General features: G+C 39.9%; 2 protein-coding genes across 2 annotated transcripts in view; one reads left to right on the top strand and one right to left on the bottom strand.

The window, feature by feature from the left end:
• The window catches only part of LOC112049311 (uncharacterized), a 44,926-nt gene extending 41,701 nt beyond the window's left edge, over positions 1-3,225 (bottom strand). The window contains exon 1 of the mRNA XM_024087157.2: positions 3,190-3,225. Within this exon, the coding sequence (XP_023942925.2) occupies positions 3,190-3,225 (36 nt within the window). The remainder of the gene's footprint in view (positions 1-3,189) is intronic.
• Positions 3,226-5,800: 2,575 nt separating this feature from the next.
• LOC112049291 (katanin p60 ATPase-containing subunit A-like 2) lies at positions 5,801-20,151 on the top strand. Its single transcript, XM_052886673.1, has 8 exons — positions 5,801-5,848; positions 6,468-6,632; positions 9,919-10,098; positions 11,601-11,800; positions 11,898-12,081; positions 13,367-13,557; positions 14,500-14,747; positions 16,854-20,151. The coding sequence occupies exons 1-8, from the start codon at positions 5,801-5,803 to the stop codon at positions 16,979-16,981; spliced, it is 1,344 nt and encodes a 447-aa protein (XP_052742633.1). The 3' UTR covers positions 16,982-20,151.
• The last annotated feature ends 25 nt before the right edge of the window (positions 20,152-20,176 follow it).

The following is a 20,176-nucleotide window of genomic DNA, read 5'->3' as shown; positions in this document are numbered from 1 at the left end:
ATGGATTTATAAAACGGAGGTGCTGGGATCGATACCCGGCTGGGCCGATTGATGTTTTCTTAATTGGTCCAGGTCTGGCTGCTGGAAGGCTTCGGCCGTGGCTAGTTACCTCCCTATCGGCAAAGATGTACTGCCAAGCGATTTAGCGTTTCCGTGCGTTGTAGTGTAGAAACCATAAGGGGTGTGGATTTTCATCCTACTCGTAACAAGTTAGCCCCGCCCATCTTAGATTGCATCATCACTTACCATCAGGTGAGATTGCAGTCAAGAGCTAACTTGTAAAGTCATCTGCAACGATAATCAAAATACAGTAATGCACCTATCGACAAAGTTAAACGTGGTAAATAAATAAAAGTACTTCTTAATTAATTTAATTCTAAAAAAGAATAATTAATTCTATAAAGCTCTACTTCTAATACCTATCTATATTTAACCGATCAACCGATCTCATCCGATTATCAGGATGCGTGGTGCTTTCATTCATTTGTAGAAAAGTTGTGGCAGATATCTATAATTAGTTATTAGAATTAGTAATGTTATAGCCGCGTTGCAACGACTTGCGGTACAGACGGCTTCAGTGTACTCGTGGCATTCGAGCCGTCCACATCTCTTGTTGTTTAATTCTTTCTCACTCACTCTCCCCGCCTATCCCAAGTAACCCATACTTAGGATAGGCGGGGAGAGTGACTTGAGTGTAAAAGGGGAGCGTTTGTTACAGTCAAAGGATCCTTTAACCCTACACACATCGTTTACAAGTGCGTGACGTCACTCAAGGTCATTCTCTGCCATTCTAGGGTCTTACTTTGGTTACAGTTTGATTTGTTAATTAAGTTGTCCTGACAAATGTTGTGAATCATAACCTTTGTTCGACATTAGTTTTCTTATATTTGTAATCTTTTTTGAGTCTGCTAAAAGTAATTAGTTAGTAGATGTCTGCCTTTTCGACATTCATTTCACCTTGACCTTACAAGAAAATTTTCTGGTCCTTGGTATAATAACAGTACTTTTTTAAGGTGACAAGGTTTTACGCCGTTTTGAAAATATATTACATCAGACTGGAAATTAAATTAATATTTCCACAACGGACCTAATGGTAACTCGTTTTGTGAAATAATTCAAGGCTTAGGTTTAGACAGATATAACCTACCTATAGGTAATAGCCTTCAAGATATAGCCTAAAAGAGATAAAGTTTGCGATTTATCAAATTTTAAAAAATATTTTACCACTACAAAACGTTATTTGTTAGTGTCATAAGCTATATTTCATCCCCGTATTCTTAAGTAGGCTAGTATTATTACATAAAGTCATAAACTCGAAAAACATAACCCTTCTTAGGTCTTTACCATAATCATTATCAGCCTATGTCAAGGCCTCCCCCCATATAGGAGATGGGATATGAAACTTAGACCCACCACGCTGATCGAACGAGTTGGCAAGTGATAAAGTTTAATTTTGTACAATCACTGATACTGATGATTATATTCGGGACCGACGGGTTAAAGTGGCGGGTAATTTTTGATTTTACGGTAGGTAAAATCTGTTCAACGAAAAAAGGAGTGTTTGTTAACAGTCAAAGGATCCTTTAACCCTACACACGACGTTCACAAGTGCGTGACTTCACTCAAGATTATTCTCTGCCATTCTAGGGTCTTATTTTGGTTACAGTTTGATTTGTTAATTAAGTTGTCCTGACAAATGTTGTGAATCATAACCTTTGTTCGACATTAGTTTTCTTATATTTGTAATCACTTTTGAGTCTGCTAAAAATACTAAAATCCGTTTGATGTAATGTGTCCGATACGTTCTGTAGACGCATGCCATTAACGTGCTCTTTGAGGCACGTAAGTCACGTGATCAAGTTATCAGTCGGATCTGTCGTTCCCACATATTTTTTTAAGGTTCCGAAGCGTTGGTTTTTGTAGAAAGAGAATCGACTTGCCACTTGGCTACAAGCCGATTAGATACAACCCGTTCACTTCGACAACGAACCACATTCAAAAGATGTTGATTCTACAATATTCAAATTGGTTCGATATCCACAAACGAGCGAGTGGAAACCTGATAGTATAAAATTCCCGCAAAACTTTTGTTTGCTACGATGTTTGTATTGAATAACGAGTAAGCAATTTCAAGATTAAAACAGCAAATGGTTATAAAATATAATAAACGATGTAAATCATAGGCTGAGTGGGTAGTGACTAGTGACCCTACTTACTGCATCAATGGCCGTGGATTCGATTCCCAAAACTAAAAAAATATTATTTTACTTCCATTTTGCAATCTACTCAATATAAAAAGCAAAAAATATCACAAAGCTGTTCATTCTTTATCGTTTGGTAATGTTCATTACCACACGGGTAAACCGTGCTATAAATATATTTTTTTTTAATTTTTAAATAGTTTCATTTATTTTTTTATAAAAATAAAAAAAAAAGATTATTTGTGTTTTGGTATCGTGTAAATAACTTTAAGCACTTGAAAAAACACAGTTACTTTAAAATCACAGACAGGCTGTTCAATTTTATTTATATGTATTGTTGTATAGCCGAGAGACGTGATAGCCCAGTGGATATGACCTCTGCCTCCAATTCCGAAGGGTGTGGGTTCGAATTCGTGTGCATTTTAAGAAATTAAATATCACGTGTCTCAAACGGTGAAGGAAAACATCGTGAGGAAACCTGCATACCAGAGAATTTCTTAATTCTCTCCGTGTGTGAAGTCTGTTAAACAGCATTGGACCAGCGTGGTGGACTATTGGCCTAACTCCTCTCATTTGAGAGGAGACTCGAGCTCAGCAGTGAGCCGTATATGGATTGATAACGACGACGACGTTGTATAGCTACAAACAAAGTAAGCCTTTTCAAGTTAATGAGATGAAAAATAGAAATGACTCATTGCGCTGTAAAATATGGTAAACCTAATAATTTAGCATGTAGTTATGTAAGGTACATGCAAATTGCGGAGCTATGCGCGACGCCGGTCGTATAACGTGGGAATATTTAAACGAGGGGCTAATGTTGCCTTGCGTAACTATACCCCGCATAATATCTGTCTATTTTTTTTAATTGCATTTAACCAGTCGTCAAGTAATCATTTTTGTATCACGTAGGTAATTATAATTTGCCCTATTAGGGCGAATGTGGTCACAGGCTGAAGGCACACGAAACGTTGCATCGCAAAGATTTTACCGTATCCGCGGGCATACGAGCGGTGCGGCGCCGCATCTCGTCTGTGAACCACGCTTAAGAAGATCGATTTTGAAAAGCCTGTCTGTGGATCAAACTTCTGAAGATTGATTTCATACTCATATCATTTTGACCTTTTTTTTGTTGTTTCAACCTATTCTTGTCACACTCTAACTTATTTCACATGTAGTAAAAAGAACAAGGATGGCATATAATCACTCATTACCTGTACAAAACACGTCTGTGATTAGTACTGACAGTTTTTAAAACCGCGCTCTAGGAGCGCGGTCTACAGACGCAGCGGCAACGTAGCAGCGTTGGAGAGTTTGACCTGTAGCTCGAGGCCACGCTTCCATTTTGTCGCCAAGTGAGTTAGGTACCATACATTTCAATATTAACTGCTTGGATACGTAGCCGGCGACGTCGCCATGGCGTCTTAATGAGGCAGAGCTTTTACGTGGCTTCTGGATACTCTGGCGGCTTGGCGTTGCCACTATAATGTACACGGTAAACTGTACCTCGCTCACTCAGTCGCCAGTCAGCCGCCATTTTGGACGATGGCTCGGAATATAGCACCTAGTTGATAATGTAAATAATAAGTTTCGATACTGAAAAATTTATGATAGAAATTCAAAACCGTCTTTGTATATGGGTTAGTTCATCTAATGAGTATTCTGTTCGTAACTTAAAAATTAAAGGTTAGGACGAAATAGTAAACATATTTAATCTAATAGGGCAAATTATAATCCATAGTTTCTTTTTTTCTACAACGTAGATAGCAAAGAAGTGCGATTTCTTCTACGTCCATTCTTGACGATGTAAATGAACTGACTGTCACTGCCATGACGCCATGGCCACTCGATTTGGCGACCTTGGGATGCCAGAAGTAGACAGGCCTGCGCCGCTGGCGACGTCGCCACGGCGTCTTAATGAGGCAGAGCTCTTTAATTTTAATATAGTAATAATGTAATGTAATTGTTAATATCTTTGTTAATAAAGTAATGTTGTGAGTGCGACGCATAAACAACTGAGCGGTGCTGCGGTGACGTCACAATTCACCCCTTCTCGCCTCGTCTCGGTGGTTGCAAGTCCGGTGCGGCGCCGGAGCGCATCGTGACTCGTGTGACATGCCACAGATACTTCTATGTAAGACACAACGCATGTATGGGTCCCCAACACGAAAACGAACGATCGAAACGAAAAAATAAATTACGGAGCGCGCGTAAATTGAACTTAGTACAAATATATAATAAATTACCGCAAAAAATTAAGGAAAAGGAAAACATTAATGAGTTTTTATTAACATTAAAAAACTAATTTTGCTTGGAAAAGTATATTATAAAATTAATGACTTTTTGACCGAAAAACAATAAATCCGCCTCTCTACTTATCTTAACTTATGTTAGGTTAAGTTAAGTTTTACTTTGTAGTTACAACACCCTCACAGGGTTCCATTTGTAATAATTATGACGTTTTATCTATGACATGTGTTAAATATTATAATGGAAATGTAACTTAAATAAATAAATAAATAGTTAAACACTACGTCACGATGTCGTCTTAACGGCATGGTAAATTGCTAATTTACGACACGGTAACGTAAATTAGCACGTCACGCCGCGTCACGACGTCGTGACGTGGTGATGGGGACAGGCCCTATAGTCCATCGTCCGTCATTGTTGTCAGTCAGTCCTAGTCAAGCGGAATAAACCGTCAAGTCATGTCATACTTTACGAAGACGACCTTATCAAAAATTTTGATAGAGTCCACCGAGCTACTTATAAACATATAAACACCACGAATTTCCTGCCAAAACTCTAATATCTGTCTTTAGCTACGGTTACCCACATAGAACAGAGATCGCTAAAAATAATACTTCTTATATCTGTGGTTACCCAAGTATGTGTTGACTATAAAAAGGTTATGCTGAGAGTTTGAAGCCTTTTTTTCACTGAAATCATCAAAAATTCGGATAAGACATTGATAAAAGAACCGATTTGAAAAATTCTTTCACTGTTGGGAAGCTTAACTATGCTCGGGTGGTATAAGTCATATTTTATTCCCGAACTCCCACGGGAACGGGAACTACACGAGTGAAACTGCTTGGCGTTTGCTAGTTAAGTAATAGTATTATAAAGATTATGTGTATGATTATAAAGTACGTTAGGTCACTTGATCTACTGAACCGATTTTGAAAAGTCTTCTACCAATCGAAAGCCACGTTATTTGCGAGTTGCGAAACGGAACGGGAACAATACGGGTTAAATCGCGGATCGTCTGCTATTTGGTGTCTTGATTTTGGTTATTAAAATTAAATCATTTATATTGTCTCAAACCATGAACCTCAATATCCGTTGTTGAATCAAATTACCACGGCAACGACAAACAACCCTTATTTGGTTCGATATTAATTCCTTCGAGACATCAACAAATCAGTTGTAATCATAGTGTCAGGTTGACGTAGATAAACGACAAAACAAACAAACAAAATTATTTTATTATAAAATCAATGTAAATTGTAAATACCCTAGCGTTACGAACGATATAGTTCCCAATTTTGGTAATATACCACCTGTTGAGTTGTAGTGTTATAAGTGAGGAAAACGTTTTGACAATGGCCGGAGTTAATCGACCGATGAGCCGAATGAGAAAGTTGGAAACTGTACGTATTAGGTAGCCTTTAAGCAACGACATTATATTTAAGTAATTGCATTTAAGTATGCCTTTAAGCATGCACCTCCAACTTTTCAGTTGTGTGCATTTTAAGAAATTCAATATCACGTGTCTCAATCGGTGAAGGAAAACATCGTGAAGAAACCTGCATACGGGTTGATGACGACGATGCCTTTAAGCAACGACATTATATTTAAGTAATTGCCTTTAAGTATAGGCATAGATTTAAGAGTCTGTACAAAGTATAGGCGACTCTAGAGCTGTTGCTTGCTTTGACCTAAGGATAAACTTATCTCATCGATCTTATTTCCTCTTTGATTTGGCCAGAAGGCCAAAACACCCTTCCCGAACGACCCTCTAAGCCGAGGTCCGAGTCTCAGAGGTGACACTCTTAGAGAGTCGTTCCGCCCATCTACTCTACTTCTGTCTTTGGGACCCATCAGGTGATGCTTCTGCGCTCGCTCAAACCCCCCGATGACGCCGCTGAGGTGCCATAAGGAGCCTACTAGAAAAAAAATATCGGCGCCACTCTAAAATCACATTTCTAGGATCATTTTGTTGGCCGTTTGTCTTTCTTCATTCTCATCTGTTAAACTGATGTATCACAGAAAGAAGCACTGTTCCGGAGTCGGAAGCGCATCCTCAAGTATCTGGTGCTGGGGTTCCTGCGGCAGGAGGGCCTGCAGCGTAGCGCCGATGCGCTCGTAGCGGAGGCCGCCGTGAGCGACGAGTACACCCTGTGCGACAACATCGACCTGGACATCATCCTGCAGGTCAGTATGTCCGAGCTGTATCACACACCTGGTGCTGGGGCTCCTGCGACAGGAGGCGAAAACCTGTAGCGCTCCGCCGACGAGCTTCTACTATGAGCTAAAAACCCCAGCAAACTGTGGGTAGACAACAAAACCGCGCTTCAGGTGTTCGCAGCTACGTTCAATGTTGAGACTTCCGGTATTATAGCTTATCGGTTTCTGTCATTCAATGCAACCCACTCCTTAGAAGGATTAAAAGCTCGTAATTCCTGCTATTCTAGTAGGTAGGTACTTGAAAACAAATAACTTTAAATGAGATATCATTTCTCGACTAAATTTCATTTTACTATTGGATTGGCTATTACATTTTAGTCGTTAGTCGTTTACAATGTATTACTAATGTAGCTAACGTGTAATGTAGGTACCTATTTACAACAAGATAGGTAGCAGGATATCCACCGCAATACATTTGGAGCCCAGTGACCTAAATAAAGGGAATTAGAAAGCGCCGTGAGCGCGCCCTCAATGGAGCACAATTTACCGGCAACTCTCACACGTAGCCGCCAGCATAGCCGGCTATAAATGTAGCTAAGGCTAAGGCTAAGGCTATAGCTAAGGCTAGATAGGTACACAGACGCTTTGAACATAAGAGTCTGTTTACTGAACAAGTGAAACGTTGGTATGTTATGATGTGTTTGAGGTTTTATGGTTTTTTTTTTATTCTTTACAAGCTAGCCCTTGACTACAATCTCACCTGATGGTAAGTGATGATGCAGTCTAAGATGGAAGCAGGCTAACTTGTTAGGAGGAGGATGAAAATCCACACCCCTTTCGGTTTCTACACGGCATCGTACCGGAACGCTAAATCGCTTGGCGGTATGTCTTTGCCGGTAGGGTGGTAACAAGCCACGGCCGAAGCCTCCCACCAGCCAGACCTGGACAAATTAAGAAAATCTCAATCTGCCCAGCCGGGGATCGAACCCAGGACCTCCGTTTTGTAAATCCACCGCGCATACCACTGCGCCACGGAGGCCGTCAAAATGGGATTGAAAAGATGCTCGTAGTTGCCTACGACTTTGCTCTTGTGATTGCGTACATACCTATCCACTTAATACTATTGTTAATTACGTAGCCCGACTGATCTCAATAATATATTTTGTTTTAATTAATTTTCTACAATGTCTACAATTCTTCATATTCAATTATGTTTCAGTTTTAAAACCAAACTGCACTTTAAGTCGCGTGCATTATAAAGATCATGAATCGGTATATTTTAGATGCAGTTTCAGGAGCTAAAATCACAATAAAAAAAGCTACAGGTTAATAAGCAACAAGATTAGACCGTAGGTAAATCAAAAACAGCCTTATAAGGCTGTCAAAGTCAAAGTCAAAATTCATTTATTTTAAATAGGCTTAGTTTACAAGCTCTTTCGAAACGTCGGGTAATAATATTAAACTTAAGATAATGGTGATAATAATTATTCAAAAACTTAAAATTACAGTTACGAGGGTTCCAAACGCGCTTTGCTCTGAGAGCCCACAACAAACTCAGTCAAGTTTAACTGTTTTTGGTTATGAGATTTTTTTAAGGAATTTTGCAACTCTGTCCAGAATTTTTTTGAATTAACCACGCAATTAAATCTTTTTAATATTAGTTGACATGAATATTGTGTTGAATTATTAATAGTGAGAGGTACTACATAATGCCCTAAGTGTTTATTTACGGTATCGGAGTCAGCAATAGGTCGTCCATTGTGCATCCGAGAGTTGGACGGATGCCATACAGAGCTGGAGACTCGCGGACGCCACGCCGACCTTGCGCTTAGGCTGCGGGCACAACTTCTTGGTATTTTTTTTTCCGTGTTAAGTAAATGCCGATGGCTCCATGTGGAACCACTACGGCATCACCGGGGGGTTTGGGCGAGCGCGGAAGCATCGCCTGATGACACCCGAAGGCTGAAATAAAGATAGAGGACGGAACGACTCTAAGGGCGTCTCCTATGAGACTCGGGCCTCTAGAGGGCCATTCGGGAGGGTGTAACCGTGATCTCAGTGAATCAGTCCGGACGCCCCTGAGATCGTGAGTTAGAAAACCCACGTCCGGGTGACGTTAGATATCGGGGAGCTCGTCTTCGCCGGCGAAGACGCTGTGTTGCTTGTGATTGTGTTGCCCGGGAAGCATTGTCGGTCGTCATGTCATCGTCTGGATCGTCTTTTTGGTACTATAGGTTGGTAAATTCGTTCGTAACACTCGCCATGGTCCGCGCGGGCCGGGCGGGGGGTAGGGATAACTTCATACCCGCGCAGTCCTTCCCTCTGCCCCGCGCGCACGACCTCACAGCAATTTACGAACAAAGTCGTCGTTGTATGCGTTGTACTGCCACGTGTAGTGGAGAATGAATGCGAGTGCGAGTGCACCAGGGGCGAAGGTTCCTAACAATTCGATTCCTATCGGGTTACCTTAAAAAAAACACGAGTTTTACGGACGTAAAAAAATTAACGTACTCAACTACTCAGCCAAAAACACATTCAGACTAAAAAAACACAAACGGGTTACCTACCTACCAAAAAAATTTAGTCTTCGCTACTGGTGTGCACGCCGCCTTATGTGACACATCTCGCTTTTGAAACTGAAATGGTGGTGCGGAAAAAAGTCCAAACCTCTGCTGAAAATAAGAATAGTTATGTGTTTCTCTATCGTTATTAAGATGCCCTATTACCGATGCTCTTAAAACACCCATGCCCTTCACACAATTATTTTCCAATTGTGTTGACTGGGAATCGAATTCACGACTGTGGATGCAGCAAGCAGGGTCACTAGAAGTCTATACTTTTCATAGCCGCACTGCAGGCGAGATACGAACCAGGTCTTTTCGAGCTGGTTTCGCACTCAACGTGTTAAAGGAATGTTATGTTGTTTGTGTAGGACTACTGCAGCTACTGAGAGCCGTGATAGCCAGGTGGATATGACCTCTGCCTCCGATTCCGGAGGGTGTGGGTTCGAATCCGGTCCGAGGCATGCACCTCCAACTTTTCAGTTGTGTGCATTTTAAGAAATTAAATATCACGTGTCTCAATCAGTGAAGGAAAACATCGCGAGGAAACCTGCATACCAGAGAATTATCTTAATTCTCTGCGTGTGTGAAATCTGCCAATCCGCATTGGGCCAGTGTGGTGGACTATTGGCCTAACCCCTCTCATTCTGAGAGGAGACTCGAGCTCAGCAGTGAGCCGAATATGGGTTGATGACGACTGCAGCTACTATATGATCCGCTTCAACAAGAGGAATGTTATGTTGTTTGTGTAGGACTACTGCAGCTACTACATGATCCGCTTCAACAAGCAGCCCCAGTTCTGCCGCAAGGCGCAGGAGGCGCCGCCCAGGAGGCCGCAGACCCGGCGCGCCAGGCCCGAGCGCGCGCTCCCGGAGACGGAGGAGCAGGACCCTGGGCTGCCGGCCAGCTTCACTGTCACGCAGTTGTTGAACGTGAGACTCATCATTACAGTGCTGCAGCAGTATGCTGAGGCAGTGACTTTTTTAGCTTAAGTAACATAGTATTTTTTTTTTTATTCTTTATAAGTTAACCGTTGACTACAATCTCACCTGCTGGCAAGTGATGATGGAAAATCTAGGATGGAAGCGGGCTAACTTGTTAGGAGGAGGATGAAAATCCACACCCCTTTCGGTTTCTACACGACATCCTACCGGAACGCTAAATCGCTTGGCGGTACGTCTTTGCCGGTAGGGTGGTAACTAGCCACGGCCGAAGCCTCCCACCAGCCAGATCTGGACAAATTAAGAAAATCTCAATCTGCCCAGCCGGGGATCAAACCCAGGACCTCCGTCTTGTAAATCCACCGCGCATACCGCTACGCCACGGAGGAGGAGGATATCTATTATTTTTTTTGTTTTGTCTACTACTATAATACTATTTGTAACACATTTGCTCGTAAAGTATCACTTATTTCACCAATTTCAATATCGTAATTAATCTCATTACGCACATGTGCCGTAATGTAAAGTAAAATGCACATGTGCCGTAATGTAATATAAAACTTTTATCATCCGTCTAAAAACGAACGGTACTTTTCTAAATCTTCGCAAAAAGTGTTTATGTCAGAAAAGTGCTCAATCTTTTATGAATGAAATTAACTTTGTGAGATAAAATATAATGAAAAATCATTTAATTCTTTCATTTTAATAATAATTTTGACAATAAAATTCATTAACCATTTATATGTAACAGGTAACAGAAACACAAAAATATGAATTTACTTTATTAGTAATACAGGCTGATTTAGGTGCATTTGCCTAAAAAACGCTGGAACTTCGCTATTTAAGCAACAATGACAGACGTATCAAAATGTCATCATTGGAAAACATAGATGGAAATTCATATTCAGAAAGTGTGCTCGCAAATGTGTTACAAAACGTCGTATGACATACGTGCGCTTTGATAATTACAGCCTCTACTTAATATAGTTCTCGCCTTCGGCTCGAGCTGCAATATCATAGTGTACTATTATATCGCACGAACAGCTCTCTTCTGAAGAACAAATACACTATCAATAACAACATCATTACCCCATAGTATTTCAGTCTCTCTATGCCATAGGCGTATATAAAAGAGCATGCCCGCGTGTTAAGGTTTTCTTAATTGGTCCAGGTCTGAATGTTGGGAGGCTAGTTACCACCCTACCGATAAAGACGTACCGCCAAGCGATTTAGCGTTCCGGCAGGATGACGTGTAGAATCCGAAAGAAGTGTGGATTTTCATCCTCCTTTTAAAAAGTTGTCCCGCTTCCATCCTAGATTTCCCATCATCACTCACCAGCAGGTGAGATTGTAGTCAACGGTTAACTTATAAAGAATAAAAAAGCTACATCATCAACGAGTAACATACGCTATATTTTGTTCCCGTATTCCCACTAAATATAAACATCAAGCTTAAAAGTATTGTGTTGTTGTACCAAATATTTATCTTCCAGGATAACGAGCTACCAAACTCATCAGCTGTAGAACGGAAGCCTCTTTCAGGCTTAATATCCGGGATGACACCAGAGAAGAAACAGCTTGTAGAGCTGTTGTACCAGGACATCGTCAGACCGTCGCCGGTATCGTGGGACGACATCAAAGGGTTGGCTACAGCTAAAAGCATTCTGATGGAGTCTGTGGTCTATCCTGTCAGGTAACGCGGTGCCTATGGTAATTTAGGGAGACTCGAGCTCAGCAGAGAGCCGAATATGGGTTGATAATAATGATGATGATTGTAATTGGTCGGGCAGGTACCCCGAAGTGTTCACGGGGCTGCTGGAGCCGTGGCGCGGGGTGCTGCTGCAGGGCCCGCCGGGCACCGGCAAGACGCTGCTGGCGCGCGCCGTGGCCAGCGAGAGCGGCTGCACCTTCTTCAACATCACCTGCAGCACCGTCGTCAACAAGTGGCGCGGGGAGTCCGAGAAGATCGTCAAGGTCAGGGTTCTATTTTGTCATTAGCGGACGCCCGCGTGTTATTTAGTTTGTCACTCTCGGGAACCGTGCATTTCGGGATGAAAAGTAAAATAAAATCTATTTCCATACCAAATTTCAGCCAAATCGGTTCGTTCGGTAATAGCGGCGTTAAAGAGTAACAAACATCCATACAAACTTTCGGGTTTATAATATTTGTAAGTAAGTAGTGGCAGTGGCGGATTAAAGGTCCAGAGCGCCCTAGGCAATCACTTTATCGGCGCCCCTGTACCGGCCATAAATGGCCATCAAAATACTATAAATTTTAAGTAGTTGTTCTTGCAATTACGATGACATTGTATCATCAAACCCTAGACGTTAGTAGATCAGGATCCTTGTACTTACGCTAATGCGCGAATGAAATATGACGTTATCACTGTGAAGAAATCAAGAGGGACGACAGAACGAACATCATGATTCCTCTCTGCTCTGGGAAATAGGCCTTAAAGTGTTTTGACAAATGATGGTGTGTTATGAATATATCATTACAGATTTAGATTATAGACCAGCATTTAGTTCTTAATCGTCGATAGGTATGTCATTTTCTTTATTTGTTCAAAAATTCTGGGCTCAAGCGCCCCTTGTAACTACACGCCCCTGGGCACGTGCCTAGTTTGCCTTACGGATAATCCGCCTCTGAGTAGTGGTAGTAGTTATTTGCTTAACGTCTAAGCGAGGTTAAGCATCCAACTCGCAGTTAGCCGATTTTATAATCAATATATTTAATTTAGTTTATGTTATAACTTCATTTCACAAACCTGCTCGCACCTATAGTCATCCGCCTCGCGTATTTTGTATAGACAACTAATAAATAACGTTTTTTTAATTGTAGTTTTTTTTAAACATGGACATGATATACCATTTTAGAATCCTCACAAAAGTTCTTGAATTTGATACCCATATTGCAATATTAGAAAAAAAATTTTTTTTCACCTCGAGTCTATAGCGTCTCGCAGTCATCTTGTTGTTTTTTTTTAGTTTCACCTATCTAAGAACACTTGACCGTTTGATAGCGTCTCACAGTCATCTTGTTATTTTTTATTAGTTTCACCTATCTAAGAACACTTGGGTTATTGAGACAAATCTAACGATATCCTAATTAGGTAAATCCGTTCAGTGGTTTGGAAGACATGAGGTAATAAAGATATTATACATACATACAAGATACGCGCGAAAAACATAACCCTTCTTGCAGTCGGTTAAAACAAGAACCTCTTTCTTTTTAAAGTCTGTTTAAAATCGCTTCCAGGTTCTCTTCGAGATGGCATCCTACTACTCTCCGTCGATCATCTTCATCGACGAGGTGGAGACGCTGGCCGCGGAGCGCGGGGGCGAGCACGAGGCGTCGCGCCGGCTGAAGACGCAGCTGCTGACCGAACTGGACGGCGTCGCGCACAGGGAGGGCGTCGTGTTCCTCCTGGTCAACTCCAACATGCCGTGGTACGCTTACCTTCAAGTAACCTTAACCTTAACCTTTAAGTACCTGTTAGCGACGACTGTCAAAGTATGACGTACGCTGTCACCGTATACGTTCCGTTTTGCCTCTTTATTAGAAGGCACATATTAACCAAACATAGTGGCATTTGCGTCGCTAACAGTACCGACGTGTGACGTTCGGAAAGTCTAGTTTAAGGCGGCCAACTTTGTGAAAAATTTATGCGGGACTTTCTGTGGATAGATGATAGATGCGCTAAAGTTTAGTCGCTAACTTAGGTACAAAAGTCAAATGCCTTTGTATATCACACAATCAAAACAATAGGGATGATGACAGTTTTTTAAATTGTGTATAAATTAAGAGTATGCTAATAGCAAAGCAATTTTGTAAAAGTAACAGGATATCTGCGATCATTACTTTCGGAGCTACAGGGATTTAAAGGGTCAGATTTGCGGCGCTGCCGCGGATCCCTGAAAAATGCTCCATACAAAATGGCACGATTTAGTGACGTCGTTGGCTCGCTGATCGTTAGGTTTGTATGGTTCGTAATATCTTTGTTATTTCTGCGTTTATGTTTATAGTTCCCATATTAAAAAATGTTAATAGATTTTGAAATTTTATAATCTTATTTATTTTGCAAATATCCAGTCAATCTTTGCTTTTTATGTATAAATTAGTTAACATTGACCTTATTTACCCGAATGTATCATAAAAATCAATATATTCAAACCTAGTCATCATCCCCATTGTAACGTAAGTTTCAGGTACTACGTTTGTAAGCGACTGAACCGAGTAGGTACGAGTATGATAAATCATGTATATTGTATAGATTTAAACCGTATTTAGATCAATTGACTTGTTTATAAGATACGTTGACACAGACAGAAAATATGCAAGTAAATCCGCTGTGTGTCTGTCTAAAAATTATATTGTTTGTCCTCAATCAGGGAAATAGACTCAGCAATGCTCAGAAGATTGGAGAAAAGGATCTACATACCGCTGCCAGATTTCAAGACACGAGAGGAACTGTTCGAGAGTTTCCTAAGCAGCAAGAACATAGAGCTGGTGCCCAGGGTCAACTTCCAGGAGTTGGCGGCCAAGACCGAGGGCTACTCCGGTAGCGACGTGAAGCTGGTCTGCAAGGAGGCGCTGATGAGCAGCGTGAGGAGGATGCTGCCCAGCATGGGGGGCAAGAGTGAGTATCAGTGTAGCAGCTCTTGTTCTCTTGCCTTCGTTATCAACCCATATTCGGCTCACTGCTGAGCTCGAGTTTCCTCTCAGAATGAGAACAGTTAGGAACATAGTCCACCACGCTGGCCCAATGCGGATTGGCAGAATTCACACACGCAGAGAATTGAAAAAATTCTCGCAGGTATGCACATTTCCTCACGATATTTTTCCTTCATCGTTTGAGACACGTGATATTTTAATTTATTAAAATGCACACAACTGAAAAGTTGGAGGTGCATGCCCTAGAATAGATTCGAACCCACACCCTCCGAAATTGGAAGTAGAGGTCATATCCACTGGGCTATCACGGCTCAATGTTCTCGTGCCTACTAAGCGTTATTTACCACGTGAGCTTTTTAGGGTTTTTAGCATTTTAGCGTTTTTCGGGTTCCGTAGTCTACAAGGAACTCTTATAGTTTCACCATGTCCATCTGTCTGTCCGTCCGTCCGTCCGCGATTTAACACAGAGTATTACTACTAAAAAACTTTAATTTAGCATGACTATGTACATTAAAAATGTGAATAAAGTCGTAAAATAAAATCTTGAAAAATAGTTTTTTTAGAGTACCTCCCCTACATGTAAAGTGGGGATGAATTTACTCCTTTTTTATAAATAAATAAATATACTTAAACATCACTATCTAGCCCCAAAGTAAGCATACAGAGTAGCTTGTGTTATGGGTGCTAAGATAGTTGATATTATAATATTAATATACAATTATATACTACATATAAATACTTATATAATGTATAAATACACACAGACACTGGAAAACATCCATGTTCATCACACAAATATTTTCCAGTTGTGGGAATCGAACCCACGGCCGTGGATACAGAAAGCAGGGTCACTAACCACTGCGCCACGCGGCCGTTTATCTCATAGTGTGGGGTATCGTTCGATACGTCTTTGAAAGATATGGGGGGTCTTCTATCACTATTTTTCGTAGGGATCCGTTTGTAAAATATTAAGGTTTTAATAGCTAACTTTGGTTAGAGTAACATTTCCGCTACCAAATAAACGGTTGTTTACAGTTACAATACGATTTTTTTTTAAATTTAGCAATAAGGAAATGAGATAAATAAAATATTATCTAATACCATCCGGCGGCAATTTAACTAGGCAACCTATGTGCTATGTGAATATTTTCTATAATTTTTTGTTATCATAAATATATAACAGATGAGGATATATTAATTGATTACGAAAACGGCTAAAACTCGTGTGATATAAAGTCGGAGTATACCCGACTAGTTTAGAATCCATACAGGGCCTTAGTCATGAGCTGGTTCTTGCAACGCAGCACGATCCAAACTGCGAAACGGAGGCGCGGCGCGCGTCCGCTCGCATCGCGCGCTGGGAGATGGGTTGAGTGGCGGGAAGTGAAGGTTCCGTTACACTTTTCGACGGCTCATTAATGTCATCTTCTTGTAAGCAAACCGAATTAACGTTATCTTGTTCCTAGTTTGTTGTTTGTGACAATGAAAGAAATAGCGGTTTCCACGCTGTGGGCAGCAACCATCCATGATGCCGATTAAAACCTTATCATCATCATCTCCTTACCCTTATCCCACTTAAGTGGGGTCGGAAAAATATGTCAATCTTTTACACATGTCCTCTTTCACACAATCCAACCATCTCTTCTTTGGCCTTCCTCTCCTCTTATGTCCTTCCACTTGTACATTCAACATTTTTCTAGTAATATGACTTTCCCCCCTACGCATTACATGTCCATACCAAGCTAACCTTCTACTCCTCAATTTTTCTGTCACTGGCGCCACCTTCAGACTTCCTCTTATATACTCATTCCTTATTTTATCTAATCTTGTCACACCACACATCCATCTCAACATACGCATTTCGTTTACATGCATTCGTTTACTATCCGTCCCTTTCACCGCCCAACATTCTGAACCATACAGCACGACAGGTCTTACAACCGATTAAAACCTTATACCACGTGAGTTTTAGCCGTGTTCGTAATAGATTAATATAAATAACACTCAGTCGAATCTTGTACTAATAGTATAATAATATAATACAACATAAATCTTATTTGTTACTCCACAGATCATGCCAACCGTAAAGACAAGATATCTCTCTCCGATGTGCTGACAGCGATAGAGAAGACGAAGCCCGTTTCGAAGAATCTATCTAAAAGACATGAAGACTGGCAAAATGAAATGGGCTCATCTTAGATATTAGTGATAAACATAGATATTTGTTTATGTGCCGAGTTTGAATTGAGTAAGCGAACAATTCGATATTTTAATTGGTTTTCAGTTCTTTCTTCAGTTCACTTCTGGGCACTGTGAGGGATTCAAAGGCGCAAGAAGTAAAATACTTTGCTCTGGCGTGACACGTTGTATGACTACTTACACACTACACTTTACCTACTAGCGAATATTTATTAATACATAGTTTTATTTTTATTTATCTTTATATCTATACTTATAATAAAACTGTACAGGTCAAATCTGTACATTATTTAGATATTTTGAAAATTTTTGTTGGAGGGAAATGAATATAATCGATAGTAAAGGCAAAACTATTTTTTTCGTCGTATTTTTGTCGATCACGCTGAAATTACTAAATGAATTCAAATGAAACTTGGCACGATTTGAAACTCACAGTTAAAAGTTATATTTGTAAAAATTGGTATGTTGGAGAAACAGGTTGACATCATAATTGTTATCGCCGTCTAGTGTTGAAAATAGTAGTCTGTGACGGATATGACGTCGCACGATCTCGTGTTGGGTGTTGGCTTCAGTGTGCTCGTGGCGTTCGAACCGTCCACATCTATTGCTGTGTAATTCTTTATGGGTTACTTGGAATAGGCGGGGAGAGTGACTTGAGTGGAAAAGGGGAGTGTTTGATATCAGTCAAAGGATCCTTTAACCCTACACACATCGTTCACAAGTACGTGACTCCACTCAAGGTCATTCTCTGCCATTCTAGGGTCTTATTTTGGTTACAGTTTGATTTGTTAATTAAGTTGTCCTGACAAGTGTTGTGAATCATAACCTTTGTTTGACATTAGTTTCCTTATATTTGTAATCACCTTTTGAGTCCTATAACATCAGAAGTGCGATAAAGAACTTGTGCCCACAAAGTAAACAAAGATAACGACGAAGTTTTAAACTATCCTAAATCAGGCCAATCATTTTTAATTTAATTGTTAAATCTAGTATGAGAGAGCATTTTTCATAAAAAGAGGGTATCAAATTAAGTGAGTATAGTCGTAGTATACACCGATGAGTCTTACATTACGATATTGTTAAATTCGAATATTAATAGTGTGTGAATCGTGATTCCAAATTTTAAGTATTGACGGTATAACTTTAGTATTGACGGTATTGACGGAAATTGTTTAGAAATTGTGTTTTCACGGTGTTCTCGATGAAACTTTGCGTTTTAATATTATGACAAGACGCGAAATGTTAGATTTTGTGTTAATATTTGCAACTTATAACAGTTTGAAATTTGTGAATTTTGATTACCGGATTAAGTAACCCTACTTCATACACGACGTTAAATACAATGGTGACTTGAAATATACATAACCCTAGATACACAAGGCCCATACACACTCATTCGATTAAAAATGAGTCATACACGACCTTCAATAGTGGTTTGTACACGCTCAAGTTGTTAGTGTAAACGCAACTGCACCAGACACGGACGCGATCCAGGGACGGATGCGCCACCAGGATGGCCGAATGTTATCGCCGTCTAGTGTTGGAAATAGTAGTCTGTGACGGATATGACGTCGCACGATCTCGTGTTGGGTGTTGGCTTCAGTGTGCTCGTGGCGTTCGAACCGTCCACATCTATTGCTGTGTAATTCTTTATGGGTTACTTGGAATAGGCGGGGAGAGTGACTTGAGTGGAAAAGGGGAGTGTTTGATATCAGTCAAAGGATCCTTTAACCCTACACACATCGTTCACAAGTACGTGACTCCACTCAAGGTCATTCTCTGCCATTCTAGGGTCTTATTTTGGTTACAGTTTGATTTGTTAATTAAGTTGTCCTGACAAGTGTTGTGAATCATAACCTTTGTTCGACATTAGTTTTCTTATATTTGTAATCACCTTTTGAGTCCTATAATATAATCGGATTTAAAAAGCAAAACACAATTTGAATCAAAGTCTGTCAGGTCCAACAATTCCCACTAAGAATGTTACCAATAAACCTTGAGTGGCAGAGAATGACCTTGAGTGGCAGAGAATGACCTTGAGTGAAGTCACGGACTTGTGACCGTTGTAACTAGGATTAAAGGCGCCTTTTAAAACTAACTAACACTCTCCCTTTCCACGCAAGTCATTCTCCACGCCAATCCCAAAATAAGGATCCATGAAGGATCCAACAAAAGGTGTGGACGGCTCGAACGCCACGACAAGAATGCCCTAGATGTGAATTGTATAAATATATTTATTAATTTTATTTGTTTATTTAAATAATTAATATTGCTTCGCGACATCATCCTTGTGACGTTCTATTATTTCACAAATCCCGCGAGAACTATGGTTTTTTATTGGATATTTTTTTTTTTGAGACCGCTATGTGTTAAGTTCAAAACATAACCTAATATTGGCAAATCCCTCCTTATCTGGAAAAAATAAACGTCAAAAAGGCATCTGCGTTTCCTGACAATATATTAAAAAGATTTGATACCATTGGTTATATTTTTGGTATTATTGTTTCAATGTGCCCCATATCTTGTTTCCAGGGTTCCCAACTTAGGGGTTTTCCCCCCAGATTTAGGGGGCAAATAAGTGAAATGGGATTTTTTTAGGGGTATTTTCAGGGATTTTTTGTCTCTTTAATATTTTTAAATTAATGACAATTTTAATATTTCTTTCTTGACCTAGTAACTTATAACGATATATAATACGTTGTTCTACAACCACTCTGAGACAACTGGCGGCAATTTACATCGAATAAAAAAAAATGTTAAAATTTATTAATTGTCAACATGTATGATTTTAAAAAAATCGAATCTTTAGATAAAGACGTAATATTTTGTCTGTATTAAATATATATTTTTTAAACTTATTACAGCATATTATTTCTAAATTATTATGAATTTATATTTTTTAGGGGACAACTAATTAATTTTGGCGTTTTTATGAGTTTTTGACACAAACTTTAGGGATAAATATTTTGGAGAGTTGGTAACACTTCTTGTTTCATTGTACCCAAGACATGGGGCAGAGGTAGGTGTTTACAAAATCAAAGATAAATAGGTTTAAGTTTGATTATTTATCTCTGTTTTGCTGTGCAATTATTAAGTTATGGTATATGGTATATTGTTGATGTTTGTAAGCAAAAATAAACTAAAGTATAAACTCTGATTTTTTTTTAATCAAAACGTTTTTTTCGTACCATTGTG

The sequence above is a fragment of the Bicyclus anynana genome, chromosome 17 (genome assembly GCF_947172395.1).
Source record: "Bicyclus anynana chromosome 17, ilBicAnyn1.1, whole genome shotgun sequence".
NCBI classification, from domain to species: Eukaryota; Metazoa; Arthropoda; class Insecta; order Lepidoptera; family Nymphalidae; genus Bicyclus; species Bicyclus anynana.
Note: the sequence above shows the minus strand (reverse complement) of the source record. Positions and strands in the feature narration are given on the sequence as shown.

Bases quoted from the DNA above. Each gene is read 5' to 3' on its own strand.
- LOC112049291 (XM_052886673.1), top strand. From the start codon at position 5,801: ATGGCCGGAGTTAATCGACCGATGAGCCGAATGAGAAAGTTGGAAACT. The intron at 6,633-9,918 runs GTCAGTATGTCC...TTGTTTGTGTAG, and splicing joins ACCTGGACATCATCCTGCAG to GACTACTGCAGCTACTACAT. The intron at 11,801-11,897 runs GTAACGCGGTGC...TTGGTCGGGCAG, and splicing joins TCTGTGGTCTATCCTGTCAG to GTACCCCGAAGTGTTCACGG.